At 53.4% G+C, this 16,939-nt stretch overlaps 1 protein-coding gene across 2 annotated transcripts; it reads left to right on the plus strand.

The window, feature by feature from the left end:
• Window positions 1-3,799: 3,799 nt before the first annotated feature.
• FKBP8 (FKBP prolyl isomerase 8) lies at window positions 3,800-13,708 on the plus strand. Of its 2 annotated transcripts, none has more exons than XM_045778675.2 (9): window positions 3,800-3,913; window positions 5,308-5,660; window positions 8,465-8,634; window positions 8,835-8,923; window positions 9,203-9,423; window positions 10,059-10,231; window positions 12,011-12,088; window positions 12,605-12,736; window positions 13,177-13,708. In XM_045778675.2, the coding sequence occupies exons 2-9, from the start codon at window positions 5,333-5,335 to the stop codon at window positions 13,261-13,263; spliced, it is 1,278 nt and encodes a 425-aa protein (XP_045634631.2). In that variant the 5' UTR covers window positions 3,800-3,913; window positions 5,308-5,332; the 3' UTR covers window positions 13,264-13,708. The 2 variants fall into 2 exon arrangements, with proteins under 2 accessions (XP_045634631.2, XP_045634632.2); XM_045778676.2 differs by having other exon boundaries at window positions 9,206-9,423.
• The last annotated feature ends 3,231 nt before the right edge of the window (window positions 13,709-16,939 follow it).

The following is a 16,939-nucleotide window of genomic DNA, read 5'->3' on the forward strand; positions in this document are numbered from 1 at the left end:
TTTTTCCAGGTCTCAGTTTACTAACTACGAGTGATCACAGAATCTGCCTCTTAAGGTTATTGAGAGCTTGGAAATACACACATGCCCTTGGGTACATGGAAGACTATGAGTCCTGAAATTGGACATATCTGAGTTATATTTTTTTAAAGATTTTATTTATTTGACAGAAAGACAGCGAGTGAGAGAGGGAACACAAGCAGGGGGAGTGGGAGAGGAAGAAGCAGGCTCCCAGTGGAGGAGCCTGATGCGGGGCTCAATCTCAGGACTCCGGGATCACACCCTGAGCGACTGAGCCACCCAGGCACCCCAGACATAGCTGAGTTCTAATTCCAGCTCTGTCACATTCTAGCTGAGTGGACTTGGGCAAATGGCTTAACCTTATAAAAGCATACAAATTAATTCCTTACAATAAGGCTTGGCCCACTATAAGCCCTCCATAAACTAAGGGTAAAGTTTTATTACTCCCATATTCTGCTGCCTTTATTCATTGAAAAGTTAATGAGGACCAGGATTCTTATACATTTAGATCAACAGTTTTAAAAATTGTTCAGTAAACCCTCTAGGTGCTTTCTCTGGGTGTGGCCCGTATTCTGGGGATCCAGAGAGTAGTTGGTCCCTGCCTAGCCCTGGAGGATGAAAGGAGACAGGGTCTGACATAGACAGTTCCAGTACCAAAGAGAACAATGCAGGGCTATAGAAAGGAGAGACACAAGCCTGGAGGAAACTGAAGAGTGGGGTATGAGGACTCATTTGGGGTCAAGGAAGTACATCTGGATGGTACATCTGGATGGGGTTTTGAGATAGGATTAGGAGTTTTCTCGGTGCTGACAATCATTCAGGACTGAGAGAATAACAGGAGCAAAGGCAGGATGGTGGGAACGCCCATAGCATGCATTTGATTTCTCTAAGAATCTGTGAGCCAGGCAGCAGCCAGTGCTGAGGGAAGAACCTGGGTGGGGGATGCTCGGAATCATGGCTCTTGTCTGCAGACTGCAGCAGAAGAGGCCCAGGCTGGAAAAACCAAGCTTTTCAAAGGGTCCCTCGGGCTCTGTTGGAAGCCAGGAAACATTTATGAGGGTCCTGGAAGGGGTGGGGCTACAAGTTAAGGCTAAAAGGGACTAGATTGGCCCCAAATGTTTTGTGCAGAGTGGAGTAGAGACAAGAAAATATTTTTCTCCTTTGTGCGCTCAAGGGAGAGGGTGAAAAGTGATGGGAACACTCAGACCAGTGATGGGGACATTGTTGAAGGGAGGCCTAAGTTTGGGGACTGGAAGCAGCTCTCTGCCACTTTTTTAGTTTTATTTCCTATTTAGTGCTTATCACAGCTGCAATTAGAGTCTTATCTGAATCACTGTGCAATATCCAGTTCCCTAGGTGAAATGAAAGTTCAATAGGGAAGAGACCTGACCTATATTGTTTTTCATCACTGTGACCTTGAACAAGGCAATTACATTATTTGTGCCTCGGTTTCCCCATCTGTAAGATGAGGATAGTCTTGCCAAAAAACATGCATCCGATCCTAAAGAAGGCAAGAAAAGGGAGAGAAAAGGAGCACAGAGCAGGTGAGTCAGAGAAAAAACACACAGGAAGTAAAATTTAAGCCCAAATAGGTCCATAATCATATTAAATGTAAATAGGCCAAATGCCCCAGCTTAAAGACAAAGATGGGCAGACTAGATCAGAAAGCAAAACCCGATTCTGTGGTGCTTACAAGAGACACACATACAACATAAGGATACAGAAAGGTGGAAGGTAAAGGTTGCAAAAGTATGGTGCATTTAAAAAATAAGCCAAAAGATGGGGCGCCTGGGTAGCGCAGTCGTTAAGCGCCTGCCTTCGGCTCAGGGCGTGATCCCGGCGTTCCGGGATCGAGTCCCACATCAGGCTCCTCCGCTGGGAGCCTGCTTCTTCCTCTCTCACTCCCCCTGCTGTGTTCCCTCTCTCGCTGGCTGTCTCTCTGTCACATAAATAAATAAAAATCTTAAAAAAAAAAAAAAAGCCAAAAGAAAAAAAAATGAGCCAAAAGTGAACACGTGCCATCTTAATATCAGACAAAGTCCACTCCAAGGCAAGAAACATTGAAATAAAGAGGAGTACATCATAACAACAAAAAGTTCAGTTCACCAGGAAACTATGACAATTGCAATACCGTGCAGTCAATGGCATGGCCTCCAAACTGCAGAGCATTTGTCTCATATGGCTGACGCGAGGATTAAATACATGTGAAGTGTTTGCCTGCACCTGTGATGTCTGAGTGTCAGCCATTACTATTACTGTTGCAATAGTTGCTGTTATCAGTTTATACTTAACTTTGTTGTTTACTTATTAGTATCATTATTGTTTATTACAGTTCTTCCTGCCCTTATAATAGAGGTGGGGCTGGATGGTTAAGAGACTCCACTGTGCAGATAAAAACACTGAGGTTCAGAGATGAAGAGGGAGTAGTCCAAGTCCTTCAGAACCAGCACTGGCCCAGGGTTTATTTGATGTTCTTTCCCAAGAAATTTCTCACATATCTTCACCACCCTGGCACCTCTCTGGCTGGCTAGCCTGCCCTCCTTCCAACCACAATGATTTCCCTGAATTCCCTCCACCTCCTCTCCTTCTATGCCAGTCACTGTGTAGGCCCCTGTGCTAAAACAATGACAAACAACAGACCCTTCCCAGACTATGGGGTTTTTCCAATCTAGTGGGCAAGGCAGAGGTAAGTCACATAATGGTACAGACATACAATCATGATGAAATGAAGGTTCATCATGTTGAGAGGATAGCCTTGGGAAGGTCAGGGAGAGCTTCCTGTAGGAGATGACCTTGGAAGGAGCGCCAATCTGATGACTTAATTACCTCCAAAGCCAGTTACCTCCTCCAGTGTTAGCTACCTCCAATAGCCATTCATTCATTCATTCATTCATTCATTCATTCATTCATTCATTCATTCAAACTCCCATAACACAGGTGCTAGGCACCATTCAAGGATGCAGGGGGGACAAAACAGGCAAAATTCCTTCCAGGATGGAGTAGAGAGGGATAAAGGGAGGGAAGCAAAAGAATGAACGAGATCATTCTGTAAATGGGTAACTCCTGGGAAGGAAACAAAATAGAAGGAAGAGTAAGCGTCCCCCCCTTTTCAAAACAAGATCCGTAAAAACCCGTCTAATCTAAGCTGCCACCTTCTTCTGAGGTCATGGGTAATTTATCATTCTCTAGCAGAGGGTGCAGGGAGGAGAAACTCCTTCCAGCAGCCCTGCTTGCCAGCCGCTCACCTAACCATTAATTGAGTTTCTTCTATATGCAAAAGGCAACCTTTCGGGGATTGGACAGACCACGCGAGGGGTTCTGTGTGCCCTTGGGTGATCGCTCCCCCTCGAGACCTTGGGTCCATATCTGTAATTAGAGCTTACGGGTGGGTTATCCAGCAGTCCCAGAGCTGCACTGACGGTCAAGTCTGAGCTCCTTAAGGAAATACCTTTTAGGGCTGTCCTCCCAACAGCCCCCCCCAACCCCCTGCCAAGGTGAGAATGCGTGGATGGGAGTGTTTAACCCCATTTCGCAGATGAGCAAGATGAAGCTCAGACTGGAACGGTGAGTCCCTCTAGGCAGCGCGGCGCCGATTGGCGAAGAGACTCCAGTCCGGAGACCCCGCCCCCGCCCCCGCCCCCCCCCCCGCTTCTGGTGGCGCTTCAGCCTCTGCCCCTTTAAGAACACCCCGCGGAAACAAGCAGGAAGGGGGTGGTGCTTGCTCCCGAGACAGATGTGTGCACGGACCAATGGGTGCTGCAGTCGCAGCAGCGGCGGCCAATGGGAGCGGTGGGGGCGGGGCCAGGCTCCCGAGCCTAGTTCCCGAGGCGCGGCGGCCGCGGCTGGGGGCGGGGAGGGGGGCGCAGGACCCCAGACTGGGGTCCCGGAGTCGGAGGCACGTGTCCCGGCGCGCCGACGGGGTTGCGCCCGCTGGGGGCGCTGCCCAGGCCTGGGCTGGTCTGGGTGCCGGGGCGACGGGGGCTGGGGCCGATGGGCGGGGCCAAGCGCCGCGCGGGGGGGAGGCGAGCCGGGGGGCGCGGAGGGTCGGAGTGCTAGAGGGGGCGCGGCTGAGCGCGGGCGGCCGGGGGTGGAAACCGAGGGGACTGAGGGGAGTGGGTGGGGGCGGTGCTGGCAGAGAAGTGCAGGGCCGGGGGCCCCGAGGGGTGCCGGGGGTCGGGGGCCCAGACTGGTGGCGTCAAACAGGCATGAGGCGTTGGGGACCTGGGTGGGAGGTTGACGGAGAGCCAGGTCCGGGCGGGGGGATGTCTGGAGGGCGTAGGGTGTTATGCGGTCGGGAGAGGAGCGTCTGGGGACATCAGGGTGTTTACGGGTCGGCTGAGCGGCTGTGGGGGGAGCTGGCCTGGGCTGGGGGCGGTGGTTGGGGGCGGGGGGAGGGCGAGTTATGCGGGCGCAGGGGATTGTGGGGGTGGGGGCTGGGAGGGTCTCAGAAAATGGGGCCGGAGCCCGGAAGGAGCAGGCAGGTGAGGGTTAGGGAGGAGATGCTGTGGGTTAGAATGAAGGCTGGGCTCTATCACCTCCGAGCTTGGGGCCTGGGGGAGGGGGCAGTTGTTCATAGCCAGAGGAGGAGGCTGTAGAATGCCGTGGGGGTCTTGACCACTCCTGTAAAGGAGGCTACTTTGAGAGAGTGGTCTGGAGGCTTGAGGAGAGGAGAAAGCTCCCAGGGAAGGGTTTGGGCCAGGGTCCTTGGTGTTGGGGGAGTGGTATTAGATTCAGGGTTTGGAAAGAAAAGGCTTGGGGTTTCTAGTGGCAACCCTTAGGAGAAGGGGCTGCTGGTGGTAGGGAGTCCTGGTAAAGACACAGTCCCTTTGGGCTCTAAATATAGATTTCCTGAGCCTTCAGGCCCCCTAAAAAAAAAATCCCAGCACCCCGTCTGGGCATTTAATCAGATAAAGCCCCAGGTTCAAATTCTATCCCTGCAGTTGCCTTGCTCTGTGACCTTGGGCAAATAAATAGCTTTGCCCCTCTGGGCCTCAGTTTCCTTTTCTGCAAAATATGGGGGTGGGGGATGTTTCCTACTTCTCTGGGTATTTGTAAAAACTAAAAAAAATAATTAGCTGTAATAACAGCTAACATTGCTTGAGACTGATTGATGCCCAGGGTTTGATGTGTGGATCAAGCCCGGGTTGGTCTTTACCCACTGTCTAGATGAGGAAACTAAGGCCTGGAGCCCCTAAGTCACACAGCAGGTGATTGGCAGTGTGGTGAATGGATGCAGAGGAGAATTTGAGGGGCTGGGTGGGATTCTTACCCATCCATTCCCCCCACCAGGGCCAATTCCCATCCCCCCAGCAGCATGGCATCCTGTGCTGAGCCCTCTGCCTCCGGGCCTGAGCCCACTGCCCCACCACCTGCTGGGGTCCCACCACTTGAGGACTTCGAGGTGCTGGATGGGGTGGAAGACGCAGAGGGCGAGGAGGAGGAGGAGGAGGAGGAGGAGGAGGAGGAGGAGGAGGAGGAGGAAGAAGAAGAAGACCTGAGTGAGCTGCCACCACTTGAAGACGTGGGGCAGCCTCCACTGGAGGAGGCTGAGCAGCCTGGGGCCCTGGCCCGAGAGTTCCTGGCCGCCATGGCGCCTGAGCCCGAGCCCGCCCCGGCCCCGGATGAGTGGCTGGACATCCTGGGTAAGGAGCAGGGGTGGCTTGGGTTGACCCACACGGCCTGGACCGCTGAGGTTCAGGAATGACCTTGGCCTAGGCCCCCTCTTCTCCCTTGAGCCTCATTTCCCCCCTCTCTGCCATGAAGTAGGTTGGAAGTAAAACATGTAGCCACGGTGATCGCCCGCCACAGGCAGCTGGTTGAGACACTTCATATTTAAAAACCTCTTTCATTGTCACATGCTCGCATACACACACGCACACGCACGCACGTTGTGTTATATCCCTGTTTCCCAGAGCTGCTAAGAGCAGCTCAGAGAGGCTAAGTCGCCTGCCCAGGGCCACGCAGCCGGTACGCCAGGTGCTGGCAGCTCCCAACCCCCCACTGCTGGTTTTTTTTTGGCATTTGTCTGACAAGTGCCTGTGTCCTGAAAAATGTGTCCAGGGGTCAGATAGATCTGGAGAACATCCCATTTTGTTCAGTCCTCTGTCTGGCTTATAGCATGAATTAGCATTGCAGCTGCTCAGAGAAGTCCTACCAGAAAAACTAGGGAAACCCACACACGTGCCCCACCATGTACCCCATGATAGCGACTCCAGAAACTAGAGGAACATATTGGTACTGGTACTGATATCTAGTATATTAAATAACGTTAGTATCCGCTAATAAATATGGTAGTGAAACGTTAATCAGATCACGGATACTGATTTTAAAGCAATAGTATCAAATAATCCTGATTTGATAATGCAAAATTGTTACTATTATCATCTCTACTGCTGATAGAAATGTTACTTCTAAAAATAACACCAGGTTGGACCACCTGGGTGGCTCAGTCGGTGAAGCATCTGCCTTCAGCTCAGGTCATGATCTCAGGGTCCTGGGATCGAGTCCCACATCGGGCTCTCTGCTTGGTGGGGAGTCTGCTTCTCCCTCTCCATCCTCCCCTCTCCCAGCTCATGCTCTCTCACGTTCTCTCTCGTTCTCTTTCAAATACATAAAATATTAAAAAAAATAAATAAAAATAACACCAGGTAATATTTACTGAGCAAGCATTGGGTCTGTGCCAGGCCCACACGTCATATTTTAGCCTCACAGCAACCCTGTGATGTAATTCTTACCATATCCCCATCTTTTTTTAAAAAGATTTTATTTATTTATTTGAGAGAGAGAGCGTGCACGCATGAGAGGGGAGAGGGTCAGAGGGAGAAGCAGATGCAGGGCTTGATCCCAGGACTCCAGGATCATGACCCAAGCCCAAGGCAGATGCTTAACCAACTGAGCCACCCAGGTGCCCCACCATATACCCATCTTACAGATGTGGGAACTGAGGTTCAAAGAAGTGGAGGTGTTTGCCCAACAGACGCCTCCTTGGCTATATTAGAATTTGGGAAGCTCTTCTTTACTGATATTAAGAGCTGCCCTGCTCTTACCTCTGAGCACGAACCTGACTGTCCATTTATATTTGAGCTAGCCGCTTTCTGAGGTCAGAATTTGGGCTTCTGTACAAGGAAACTGAGGCCTTGAGAGGGTACATGATTTGCCCAGAGTCCGCCGTGATGAGAGGCAGTGCCTGGTTGTAACCCTACCAGCACATCCACCATTGGTGCCCAGAAACTTAGAGACACAGGGATTCTTAGGGATCCACTAGATCAGAGGTTCTGAGACTGGATGTGGGGCATGTACAAGTTGGGGAACAGTACAGAAATTTGGAATATTCTAGAATATTACAGAATATTAATAGATATTTCCCTGTCCCTCACCTTTAGTCAAAGGTCTATTTTAGTCAAACGTCTATTCAAATATTATGGAATCCAGGTAAATGTCAGGAATATGGGTAACTGCAGATATCAGTCTGATGGGCCTCACAGGTGTAAGCCCTCAATTGCCTCAGTGGTGGTCGTGGGATGACAGTGGCTGTCTTTGTTGTGGGGGTTCCTTGAATGGATTCATGAGGGTGTTGGGCCTCATGGCTGTTCAGTAACTATTCGCCATGACCATTTGGCCATTCCTGTGATTGCTTGGGGCTTGGAGGAAAACATGGGCTGTGGGCCCATCAGGGGCACTGTTGCTTATAGGCCCTTTGGCTGCTAAACTTTGAAATGTAGTGATGTGGTGCTTTGGTAGGGACACACTCATGGTGTCACAGACACTCTGCTAACCAAGCAGACTGCTCACTGGGTGACACCAGGGGTCTCCCTGATGATCCCGTTTCATGGCTGGGTAAATCAAGGCCTAAATGTTGAAGGGCTGGATTGGAACATGGAGAGGGAGTGGAGGGTGGCTCCAGAGTCTCTTTCCTGGACATCCCTCCCAGCCTGATTCTGCTGAGCAGGATGACTTTTCTCAGCTCTTTGCCCTGGCTGAGTCTTAATTTTCTTTTCTTTTCTTTTTCCTTTTTTTTTTTTTTTTTTTAGATTTTATTTATTTATTTGTCAGAGAGGGCAGTGTGCGCACAGGCAAGGGCAGTGGCAGGCAGAGGGAGAAGCAAGCTCCCTGCTGAGCAAGGAGCCCAATGTGGGGCTCGATCCCAGGACCCCAGGATCATGACCTGAGCCGAAGACAGACGCTTAACTGGCTGAGCCACTCAGGCGCCCCGAGTCTTAATTTTCTTAAGATAATGGTCAGATGGGCCATTATCGTTACCCCTCAAATTGATTCTTTCATGCCTAGTGTCCAGCCAGGGACAGTCCCGGGTGCATGGGATCATTTACTCAGTAAGTGGCAGAGCAGCTGTTTGAGGCTCAGCTGGGTGCTGGGAGAGGGGTGCTCGAGAAGCAGGCACCCATCTCACCTGCCTGGTGACAGGCTGCTTGTCCCTGGTCCCCGGCAGGGAACGGGCTGTTACGGAAGAAGACGCTGGTCCCGGGCCCACCCGGCTCAAGCCGCCCAGCTAAAGGCCAGGTAGTCACTGTGCAGCTGCAGACCTCGCTGGAGAATGGCACTCGGGTGCAGGAAGAGCCAGAGCTGGTGTTCACCCTGGGCGACTGTGATGTCATCCAGGTGGGAGGGGGCGAGGGGCCTGGCAGCCGGCCTGGGCCAAGTGGAGGAGGCCGGTCGGGATGGAAGGGAAGTGGTGGTGGCTGGAGGGCAGGGGCTGGGCTGGGGGGTGGGGGGTGGCGGGTGGTGGTATGGTCAGGGTGGGCATGGCATTGCTACGGTGTACCTGAGCCTGCCTGACCCTCTTGCCCCCACATACCCAGGCCCTGGATCTCAGCGTTCCGCTCATGGATGTGGGGGAGACTGCTATGGTCACTGCTGATTCCAAGTACTGCTATGGCCCCCAGGGCAGGTGAGAACCTGTTACCAGCAGGGTCCCCATGGGGAACCCCTTTGCTTACCAATTTTATAGAAAAAGAAACTGAGACTTAGGGAGGAGACATCACTCACCAAGTCAGGTAGCCCATGAGTGGCTAGTTACTTCCCTTTCGTTTTACTGAGGAGGGGGTGACGGTGGGGCCAGCTCCCAAGTCTTGAGCCCTTTCCCCCTGCTCCCTAGCCAACCCAGTGTGTCTGGGGTTCATTCATGGTGGCCGCTGGGTCTGAGTGCTGCTCTTGCCCCATCCCCCAGCAGGAGCCCATACATCCCCCCACACGCGGCCCTGTGCCTGGAGGTGACCCTGAAGACTGCCGTGGATGGGCCTGACCTGGAAATGCTCACAGGGCAGGAGCGTGTGGCTCTGGCCAACCGGAAGCGGGAGTGTGGCAATGCCCACTACCAGCGGGCCGACTTCGTGTTGGCTGCCAATTCCTACGACCTCGCCATCAAGGCCATCACCTCTAGCGCCAAAGGTGACTGCCAAGTCAAATCCTGCCACCCCCTCCAAAGGCATCCACTGGTGCCAGAAACATCAAGCCACAGAGGGACTCAGACTCAGAATGTTCTAGAATATTCCAGAATATGGATAGATGTTCAACTATTCCTAACCTTTAGACTAGAGTCCACTGTAGAGTTTTGATACGTCCCTGATCAACGAAATGTTAACAGAACACGGGTAGATGTTGGAATGTGGGTGACCGTAGACCATGTCAATCCGTGTGCCCTGTGGTTTTAGCCTTCACATTGCTTAGGCTCCATCTGACTGCTTAGGAGTGCCCTGAGGATGGGCTGGTCTTGGCCCATGTTAGAGATAGGGAAACTGAGACCAGAGAGGCTTGAGGTCCTCTGAGGAATAGATGGTAGAGGCCCTGCCCCTTGGAAATCAGAGCCCCTCTCTCCAGTCTCTTGGGACTGGGGAACTCAGAGGCCCTCCCCACCCAGTCTCCTGGGCCACCAGGTGCAGAGGGAGTGGGCCTTGGCCTGGGTCACACAGTGTGTGGGGCGCCTCTCCCTAGGGTAGAAGGCAGCCGGCGCTGCACAGATGGGTGGCTGTGGGGGGCTGGTGGTGTGGTAACCACTGCCGCAGTTGAGCGCCATCCCCCCACAGTTGACATGACGTTCGAGGAGGAGGAGCAGCTCCTGCAGCTGAAGGTGAAATGTCTGAACAACCTGGCAGCCTCACAGCTGAAGCTGGACCACTACCGCGCAGCGCTGCGCTCCTGCAGCCTCGTGCTGGAGCACCAGCCCGACAACATCAAGGCGCTCTTCCGCAAGGGCAAGGTGAGCTGCGGGCTGCGGGTGGACGCGCCACAGGCCACGGGCAGATGGGCGTAAGCTGCAGGTGGGCAGGCTGATTCCCCCCACCCGGAGCAGTGGGGCTGGTTCCAAACTCTGGATTTGAGACAGGCACAGGTATCAACCAGCCAAGCTCTCTGGGGTACAGGTGGGGAAACTGAGTCCCAGACAGGTGCTGGGGTGTGGTCTGGATCATAGCAATTCATTGAGGCCAGACTTGAACCCTAGGTCTTAGGTTTTCTCTTACCCCTGACACTGCTCTGTGGTCCTTCGGTGACTGCTCCTTGTGTGTAATTCTCCATGGTTCACATGTCTCTTGGAGTAAAAAGCCAAGTCCTCATTGCAGCCCATGGGGCTCTGAGCCATATGGTCCTCCCGCCATCGCCTTCCACCTCTCTTCTTCCTTCTCTCCAGCCTACTCAGCTTCACTGCTTACTGCCCAGGTCAGGGCTGATCCCACCCTAGTAACTTTGCACAGGCTCTGCCCTCTGCCTGAGACGTTCACACCCCAGATCTCCCCATGGGTCCCTCTTTCACCTCCTTCAGGTCTTTGCTCTGATGTCACCTCCTCAGGAAGCTCTCCCTGCCACGCCCACCTGACCCCCTGCCTTGTCTTCATGTTTTCCATGTTGCCGTCGGCACAGGCAGGTGTCATCGTGGCTGTTATGTCCCTTACTAGAAGCTGGAGATTTTGTCTGTTTGACTCACTGGTAAATTTCTAGCCCTGCAAACAGGGCCAGGTACACAGTGGGTGCCCAGTAAGTGCTGTGGAATGTAGGGATGAATTTGGCCTGTGTAGACTTGACCATAATTGCTTTTGTCCCCATCTCGGTTCATCCCCACCTTCGTGTGTGTGTGTGTGTGTGTGTGTGTGCGCGTGTGTGAGTGTGTAAGGGGAAGAGGTTCAACACCTTTTAGTAGCAAACTGAAGAAATTGAGACACAAGCAAATGGTGGGTCTCCTAGCCTGTTTATGAGAGGCATGAGCAGGGCCTCCCTCCAAGCAGCATTTTTTTAAGCACTTGTGTGTAGGGTTCTGTGTAGAAACGTGGGACAAAGATGCTGTCTCTATTTTTTCAGGGGTCTACAATCCTCTTGGGGACAGTGGGATTGTCTGCTCATGTAGCCTCACACATGTATATTTGCTGGTTGTAGGTGACAGAAACCTATTCAAACAGATTCAAGCAAGAGGAGGAATGAATAACTTGTGGAATTGCTAAGTACAGGGTGTTGGCTTCAGGCATGGCTGGATCCAGGCGTTAGCAATGTTGTAGGGTTGCTGTGCCTGTCTGCTGTGGGTTTTCCCCTCAGGGTGACCAAGATGCTTCTCCCTGCCCGCTTAAAACTTCAAGGCTTCCATTCTCCCCACTTAGTATCTAGTCTCTCAGTGACACCAGCATAGTTCAGGTGGATCTTATCGGCTGGCTTGGAATCATTCACTGTCGTCACAGCTTTGCAAAAGCTCAGTGGCTTCTTGAGTCAGCTAGGGTGGCAAGGGAGGAGGTGAGGACAGCACCCAGGTTTCCTGCAAAGGCTGAGACAGACATGCTGGGGAGGAAGCAGATTGGATTGACACTGAGCCTAGTGGGGTGTTTATGTAGTCTGAGGGCTCGGGAATGGTATAAGGGTGGCTGGATCCCTGGGGTGATTGTTGGTGATAGATTTGGGATTAGTCGGGGTGGTCAGGAGCCTGGCAGGGCTGGGCCTTTTGAAGAAGATCATGGTGTATTGTGGTTCCAGTGATGCCATCCACTTCCTCTCCCAGGTGCTGGCCCAGCAAGGGGAGTACAGTGAGGCCATCCCTATTCTGAGGGCAGCCCTGAAGCTGGAACCTTCCAACAAGGTAAGCAGAAAGGGGGCAACCTTGGGACTTGCCCTGCCAGCCTGTCTGGGAAGTCATCCTGTGGTCTTCATCTTGTCCTTCTTGCTGTGGCCCTCCCTGTGGTGTTCCAGCTTGGGCAGTGACAGGGAGGGGGTGGGTGGCTGAAGAACCCCAGCCAGCTTGCTGAGACCCTTGTAACCCCTGCGGAGATAGTCTGGGCTCAGCCCTCCCCTGCAGGGATCCCAGAGGCCAAGGGTGCCACCAATGTCGCCAGTGTCAGCGTCCTCAGCTTTTTTACCAAAATCTTCCTCTCTCCTGGCCACCTTGCGCTCTGCCCCATCCACTGTTTACCTAGGGGGATAGAGATGGCAGCCCCCACTTTGCTGATGCCCCAAGAGGGGCAGATGGAACTTTCATGTCCCAGTGGTCTTAGCCCCAAAGTGACCAGGGGCCCAGAAAGGCAGAGCTTCAGAAACAATGGTCAGGTTGGCTGCTGCTGCTTGTGTTCTTAGCCCAACTGACACCCACCTTTTGCAGACGATCCACGCAGAGCTTTCCAAACTGGTGAAGAAGCATGCGGCCCAGAGGAGCACAGAGACCGCCCTGTACCGGAAAATGCTGGGCAACCCCAGCCGGCTGCCTGCCAAGTGTCCTGGCAAGGGTGCCTGGGTGAGCTGGGGCTGGCAGGCACGGGGATGCTCCCAGAGGAGGGGTAGGGGGTAAGGGCGGGGGACGCCATCCGGAAGGAGCTTCTTCATTTTGCAAGCATTGATGTCCTTGTCAGCTGGGCTGTGTTGGACCATGTTGGGGACACACAGAAGCCTCAGCCCTGTGCAGCCAGGGCTAGAGCGGAAGAGGAACACAACTTGGAGGGCTCCGGGTGGGGAATGGTAATGGTAGCTCTTCCAGAGGGGAAGGGGAGGCGTTCTAGAACAGGGGGACACTTGCCTTGAGTTTTGATGTATGAGTAGGAGTTTGCCAGAAGGTGGGAAAGGCATTGTCAGGCAGTGGTTTCCTGGGAGGCCTGTTTGGGCCATGTTGGTAGCTGAAGCCCAGGGTATCAGTCTTGACCGCCCTCCAGCCTTCTCTTCCCTCCCCTTTATCCACAGTCCATCCCCTGGAAGTGGCTGTTTGGGGCGACTGCTGTTGCCCTGGGGGGCGTGGCTCTCTCTGTGGTCATCGCTGCCAGGAACTGACCACCCAGGTGGCCACCACCCCCTCGCACACCACGGACCCCACCCCGCGCTCCCTAACTTCCCCAGGCTCCCTGTCCACTGCCCTGTCTGATCTAGCCCCCTCCTCTGGGGCGGGAGCAGTGAGGTGTGGGGGCCACGTGGCCCCAGTGAGCCAGGAGGGACTATGGCCCTATAGGAGGAAAGTGAGGCAGGGCCCGGGTTCCATGTCCAGCCCGGAGGGAGGGGGCCCTCATTCCTCCAGACCCAATTCCCATTCCCACCCCCACCCCCTTGGGTTAGGTCTCAACAGAGGCCAGCCTCAGTTTCTCCTTCCCAACAGGCCTGGGGGCAGCCCTTCCCCAACCCAGTCCCTGTCCAAGCGTCATCCCCCGCCCACACCGCCTGCTGCCCTCTGTCCAGGTTCTCCCTCCCACCCCTCCAGTGAAATAAAGCCTCCTACCCCGCACTCTACTGGCTCCAGTCCCTTCTTCCACTGTCACTTGGGGCTGGGCCAGAGACAGCCTGTGTCACATCCAGGGTCATGCAGGACTAGAACGGGGGGTGTCTCCTCTCAGGCCACGGCAGACCTGCTTTACAAAGGGGACAAGAGAGGCCTGGAGAAGTGGGGCGATGAGTTCAGGGTGCTCAGCTGGGCTCTGTGGGAGTTCACACCCAGTTTTGCTGGGTACTCCACTTCTCTTGTCTCTGTTGCCCCATCTGAAAATGGGGATCCTGACAGGATCTAACTGGGGACAGTGCTGAGACGTCAGCAACCACAGGGGGCTGGCTGTGCGGCAAGCAAGCAGCCCCATGTCTGGGTAACAGCACAGCCAGTGCAAAGGCCTTGGAGCAGGACTGAGCCCGGTGCATTCAAGGCTGAGAAGAGGGTGTGGTCAGCAGAACTGGACCCTGTGGGGCCTCAGGGACTATGGGGAAGGGTTAGGGTTGATTCTAGGAGCTCCTCTTGATCTCCTTTAGTTTTCCCCCCAACCTGGGGCTGTAGGAGCTTCTCCCTTAAATGCTGCCCACCGTCAGAGCCAGAACAGGCAGAGCCAGTGGTCAGGCCTCTGTCAGCACAGCACCTGAGACCCTTCTCACGGCTTCATCCTGCCTCCAGGAGAGGAGCGCTCCAGGAATAGATCACCACCACAAGTATCTGTCCTGCACCTGTCCCCTAACAGCCACGGGAGGGAAAGCCACCGGCCACAGCCACCTGGCAGGAGATAGCGGTTAGGCCTTGAACTTGCCTGTACCAGGCCCCTGCCCTGTGAGCCACCTGGATGACTCTCTGGGCACAGATCTGTGGGTGGCTTGAACCTGCTGCTCCTTTCCACCATTCAGCCCCCTTAGGCTTATACTTTGTACCCACACAGCAGGGGGGCTCTGGGTGGCGCTGTGGCAGGGGCTGTGGGTTGGCCAGGCTTGGGGGGCCAGAGTCCTACATAGGACACCCCCTCTTTCCTTGGTCTTGCTGACCTCAGGCTGGGAAGCTGGCCTGAGTGGTGACCAGTGGGACGGTAGGCTGGCTAGGGGGACTTCCTGGCCTGGGTTGTGAGGGTCACTGCTGCTGTCCTTCCCAAGCTTGCGGTGGCATTAGTCCACCAGGGACCTGCAGTGGCTTCATTCTGTGCCCATTCTTCTCATATTCTGGAGACAAGTCCTTTGTTGGGTAGGGATATTACAAATATTTTTCCCATTCTGGGGCTTGCTTTTCATTTTCTTAGAGCAGATGTTTTAAATTTTGTTGAAGTTCAGTTTATGTTTTTGTCCGTATTTGCTAACCAGGTTTATAGGGATTTTCTAGGCTTTCTTTTAAATGGTTTATGGTTCTATGGAGATCCACGATTCACTTTCAGTGAACGTTTGTATGCAACGTGAGGTTGGAGTTGAGGTTCATTTTCCAGATAGCCCATCCAGTTGTTCTAGAAACATCTGCGGGGAAGACTTTCTTTTTCCTAGCATGTTATTATGGCAGCCTTCTTAAAAATCAACTGATACACATGCGTGAGTCTTCTCACCTCTGCTTCATGCCCAGGGTCTCTGTGTCCTTGGGATCTCTGTGTCCTCTTCATGGGTCCCACACTGGGCTCCATGCTGTCCTGAAATCTGTAGCTTTTTAGTAATGCCAGAGTCAGGCTTTGCTCCAAGGTTCTTTTGGTCGTGCCTGTTATTAGCTGAGCATACCGAGTCCCAGGAAGGAGTCACAGGGTCCCATCACCAGAACACAATAAGCAAGATTAGGCCCAGGTCAGTCTGCCTTCAGAGCCCATGCTCTGACCACCAGTCAGTTCTGTACCTCCCTGCAAGTTAGAGCCAGGAAACGAGAAGCTTTGAATGCTGTGGCCAGGAGTGTGAACTTTAGTAGGTTCATGCTCTTGGTCATTCCATCCTCAGTGGTCTGAATGGGGGAGGGGACGATGACAGTGTGTCCAGGACGAGGGGCATTGAAGTTTCCTTGAAGGCACAGGAGTCCTTTGGCAGGCGTGAGGAGTGCTCCCAGGACTGGCGTGGCATGCGCAAAGGTGTGCTGGCGGGGCAGTACGTGATACATTCAGAGGACAGCTAGGATGGATTTTTCTTTCATATGGAAACATGTACCAATGCCTCCTGTATACTTTGTCTTAGGCAATGACTCAGCCTGGCCTTGCCCTTGAGGGGTGCAGCTCACAGTGGGCTGTGAATTGGAAGTGAGCATGCTAGAATGAGCTGTGTGTGTGTGTGTGTGTGTGTGTGTGTGTGTGCACCTTTGTGAGCAAGAGAGGGAGAGGGAGAAGGCATTCGCATCTCCTGAGCACTTCAGTGGGGTGTCCTTTGCATGCCTCCATCTCATGTCATCATTAAAGGACACCCTCCTGGGTCATCCAGCGTGGGACCATGAGATCCCTGAATGCCTATCCTCTATTTCTCCTCCCGGTGGAACTCCCTTTCACACCTTTCCATGCAGTTGGGCCTGGTTCCCCATCAGCCCTCAGGGATGGGTCTGCAACCCAGGCCTGACCAACCAGAGCATTCTAGCCCCCTGGCTACTGTGATTGGCTCGCAGATGGTCATGTGACCCACAACTAGCCAATCAAAGCCTGCCCTGATACTTCAGGAGCCATGGGGAAGTAGGTACTCTTCTCTAGAGGCTGCTGAGCTGGTGGGATGATGGCCTGGTACTGCTGTGGTTATCTTTGTCTCTCCAAAGAGGAGCCTGAGAGTGAAGGCCACACACAAAGCAGAGCTGAGAGAGAGACCTGGGCACGTCCTGGTGACCCCATTCAGGTCCTGGAGCTAGCTGGGCCTAGAGTCTGTCATTTCTTCCATCATTAGAGCCAATAATTGTTTTTGCCTAAGTCAGACTAGATTTTCTGTTGGTTTGTGGGCATTTAGAGGAGGGGGGTCCACTGGGTTATATCAGTTTTGTTTCGTGGCCTGCTGTGTATTCCTTGGGGAGCCTCTCTCACTGGGTAGAGGACAGAAAGGAGTGATCATAAATGTTTGTGGGCAGATGGGTGGGTAGAAGAAAATTACCGTGGAATCATCAGTCACCTGGGCTGATGGAGGTGTTTTAACTGACATTGAAAATTTCCCAGGAGGCCTAGCAAGCACATAGGCCACCTTTGAGGAAGAGTCCTCACGGCCATCACTACAAACTGTTCCCAGGTAATGCTAGGCCTTACCTTCTTCATGGCTCATGGTGAGGATAATACAGCTG

Source organism: Ursus americanus, chromosome 14, assembly GCF_024610735.1.
Source record: "Ursus americanus isolate L20-20 chromosome 14, mUrsAme1.1.p, whole genome shotgun sequence".
Taxonomy (NCBI): domain Eukaryota; kingdom Metazoa; phylum Chordata; class Mammalia; order Carnivora; family Ursidae; genus Ursus; species Ursus americanus.

Bases quoted from the DNA above. Each gene is read 5' to 3' on its own strand.
- FKBP8 (XM_045778675.2), top strand. From the start codon at position 5,333: ATGGCATCCTGTGCTGAGCCCTCTGCCTCCGGGCCTGAGCCCACTGCC. The intron at 9,424-10,058 runs GTGACTGCCAAG...ATCCCCCCACAG, and splicing joins CATCACCTCTAGCGCCAAAG to TTGACATGACGTTCGAGGAG. The intron at 12,089-12,604 runs GTAAGCAGAAAG...CACCTTTTGCAG, and splicing joins AGCTGGAACCTTCCAACAAG to ACGATCCACGCAGAGCTTTC.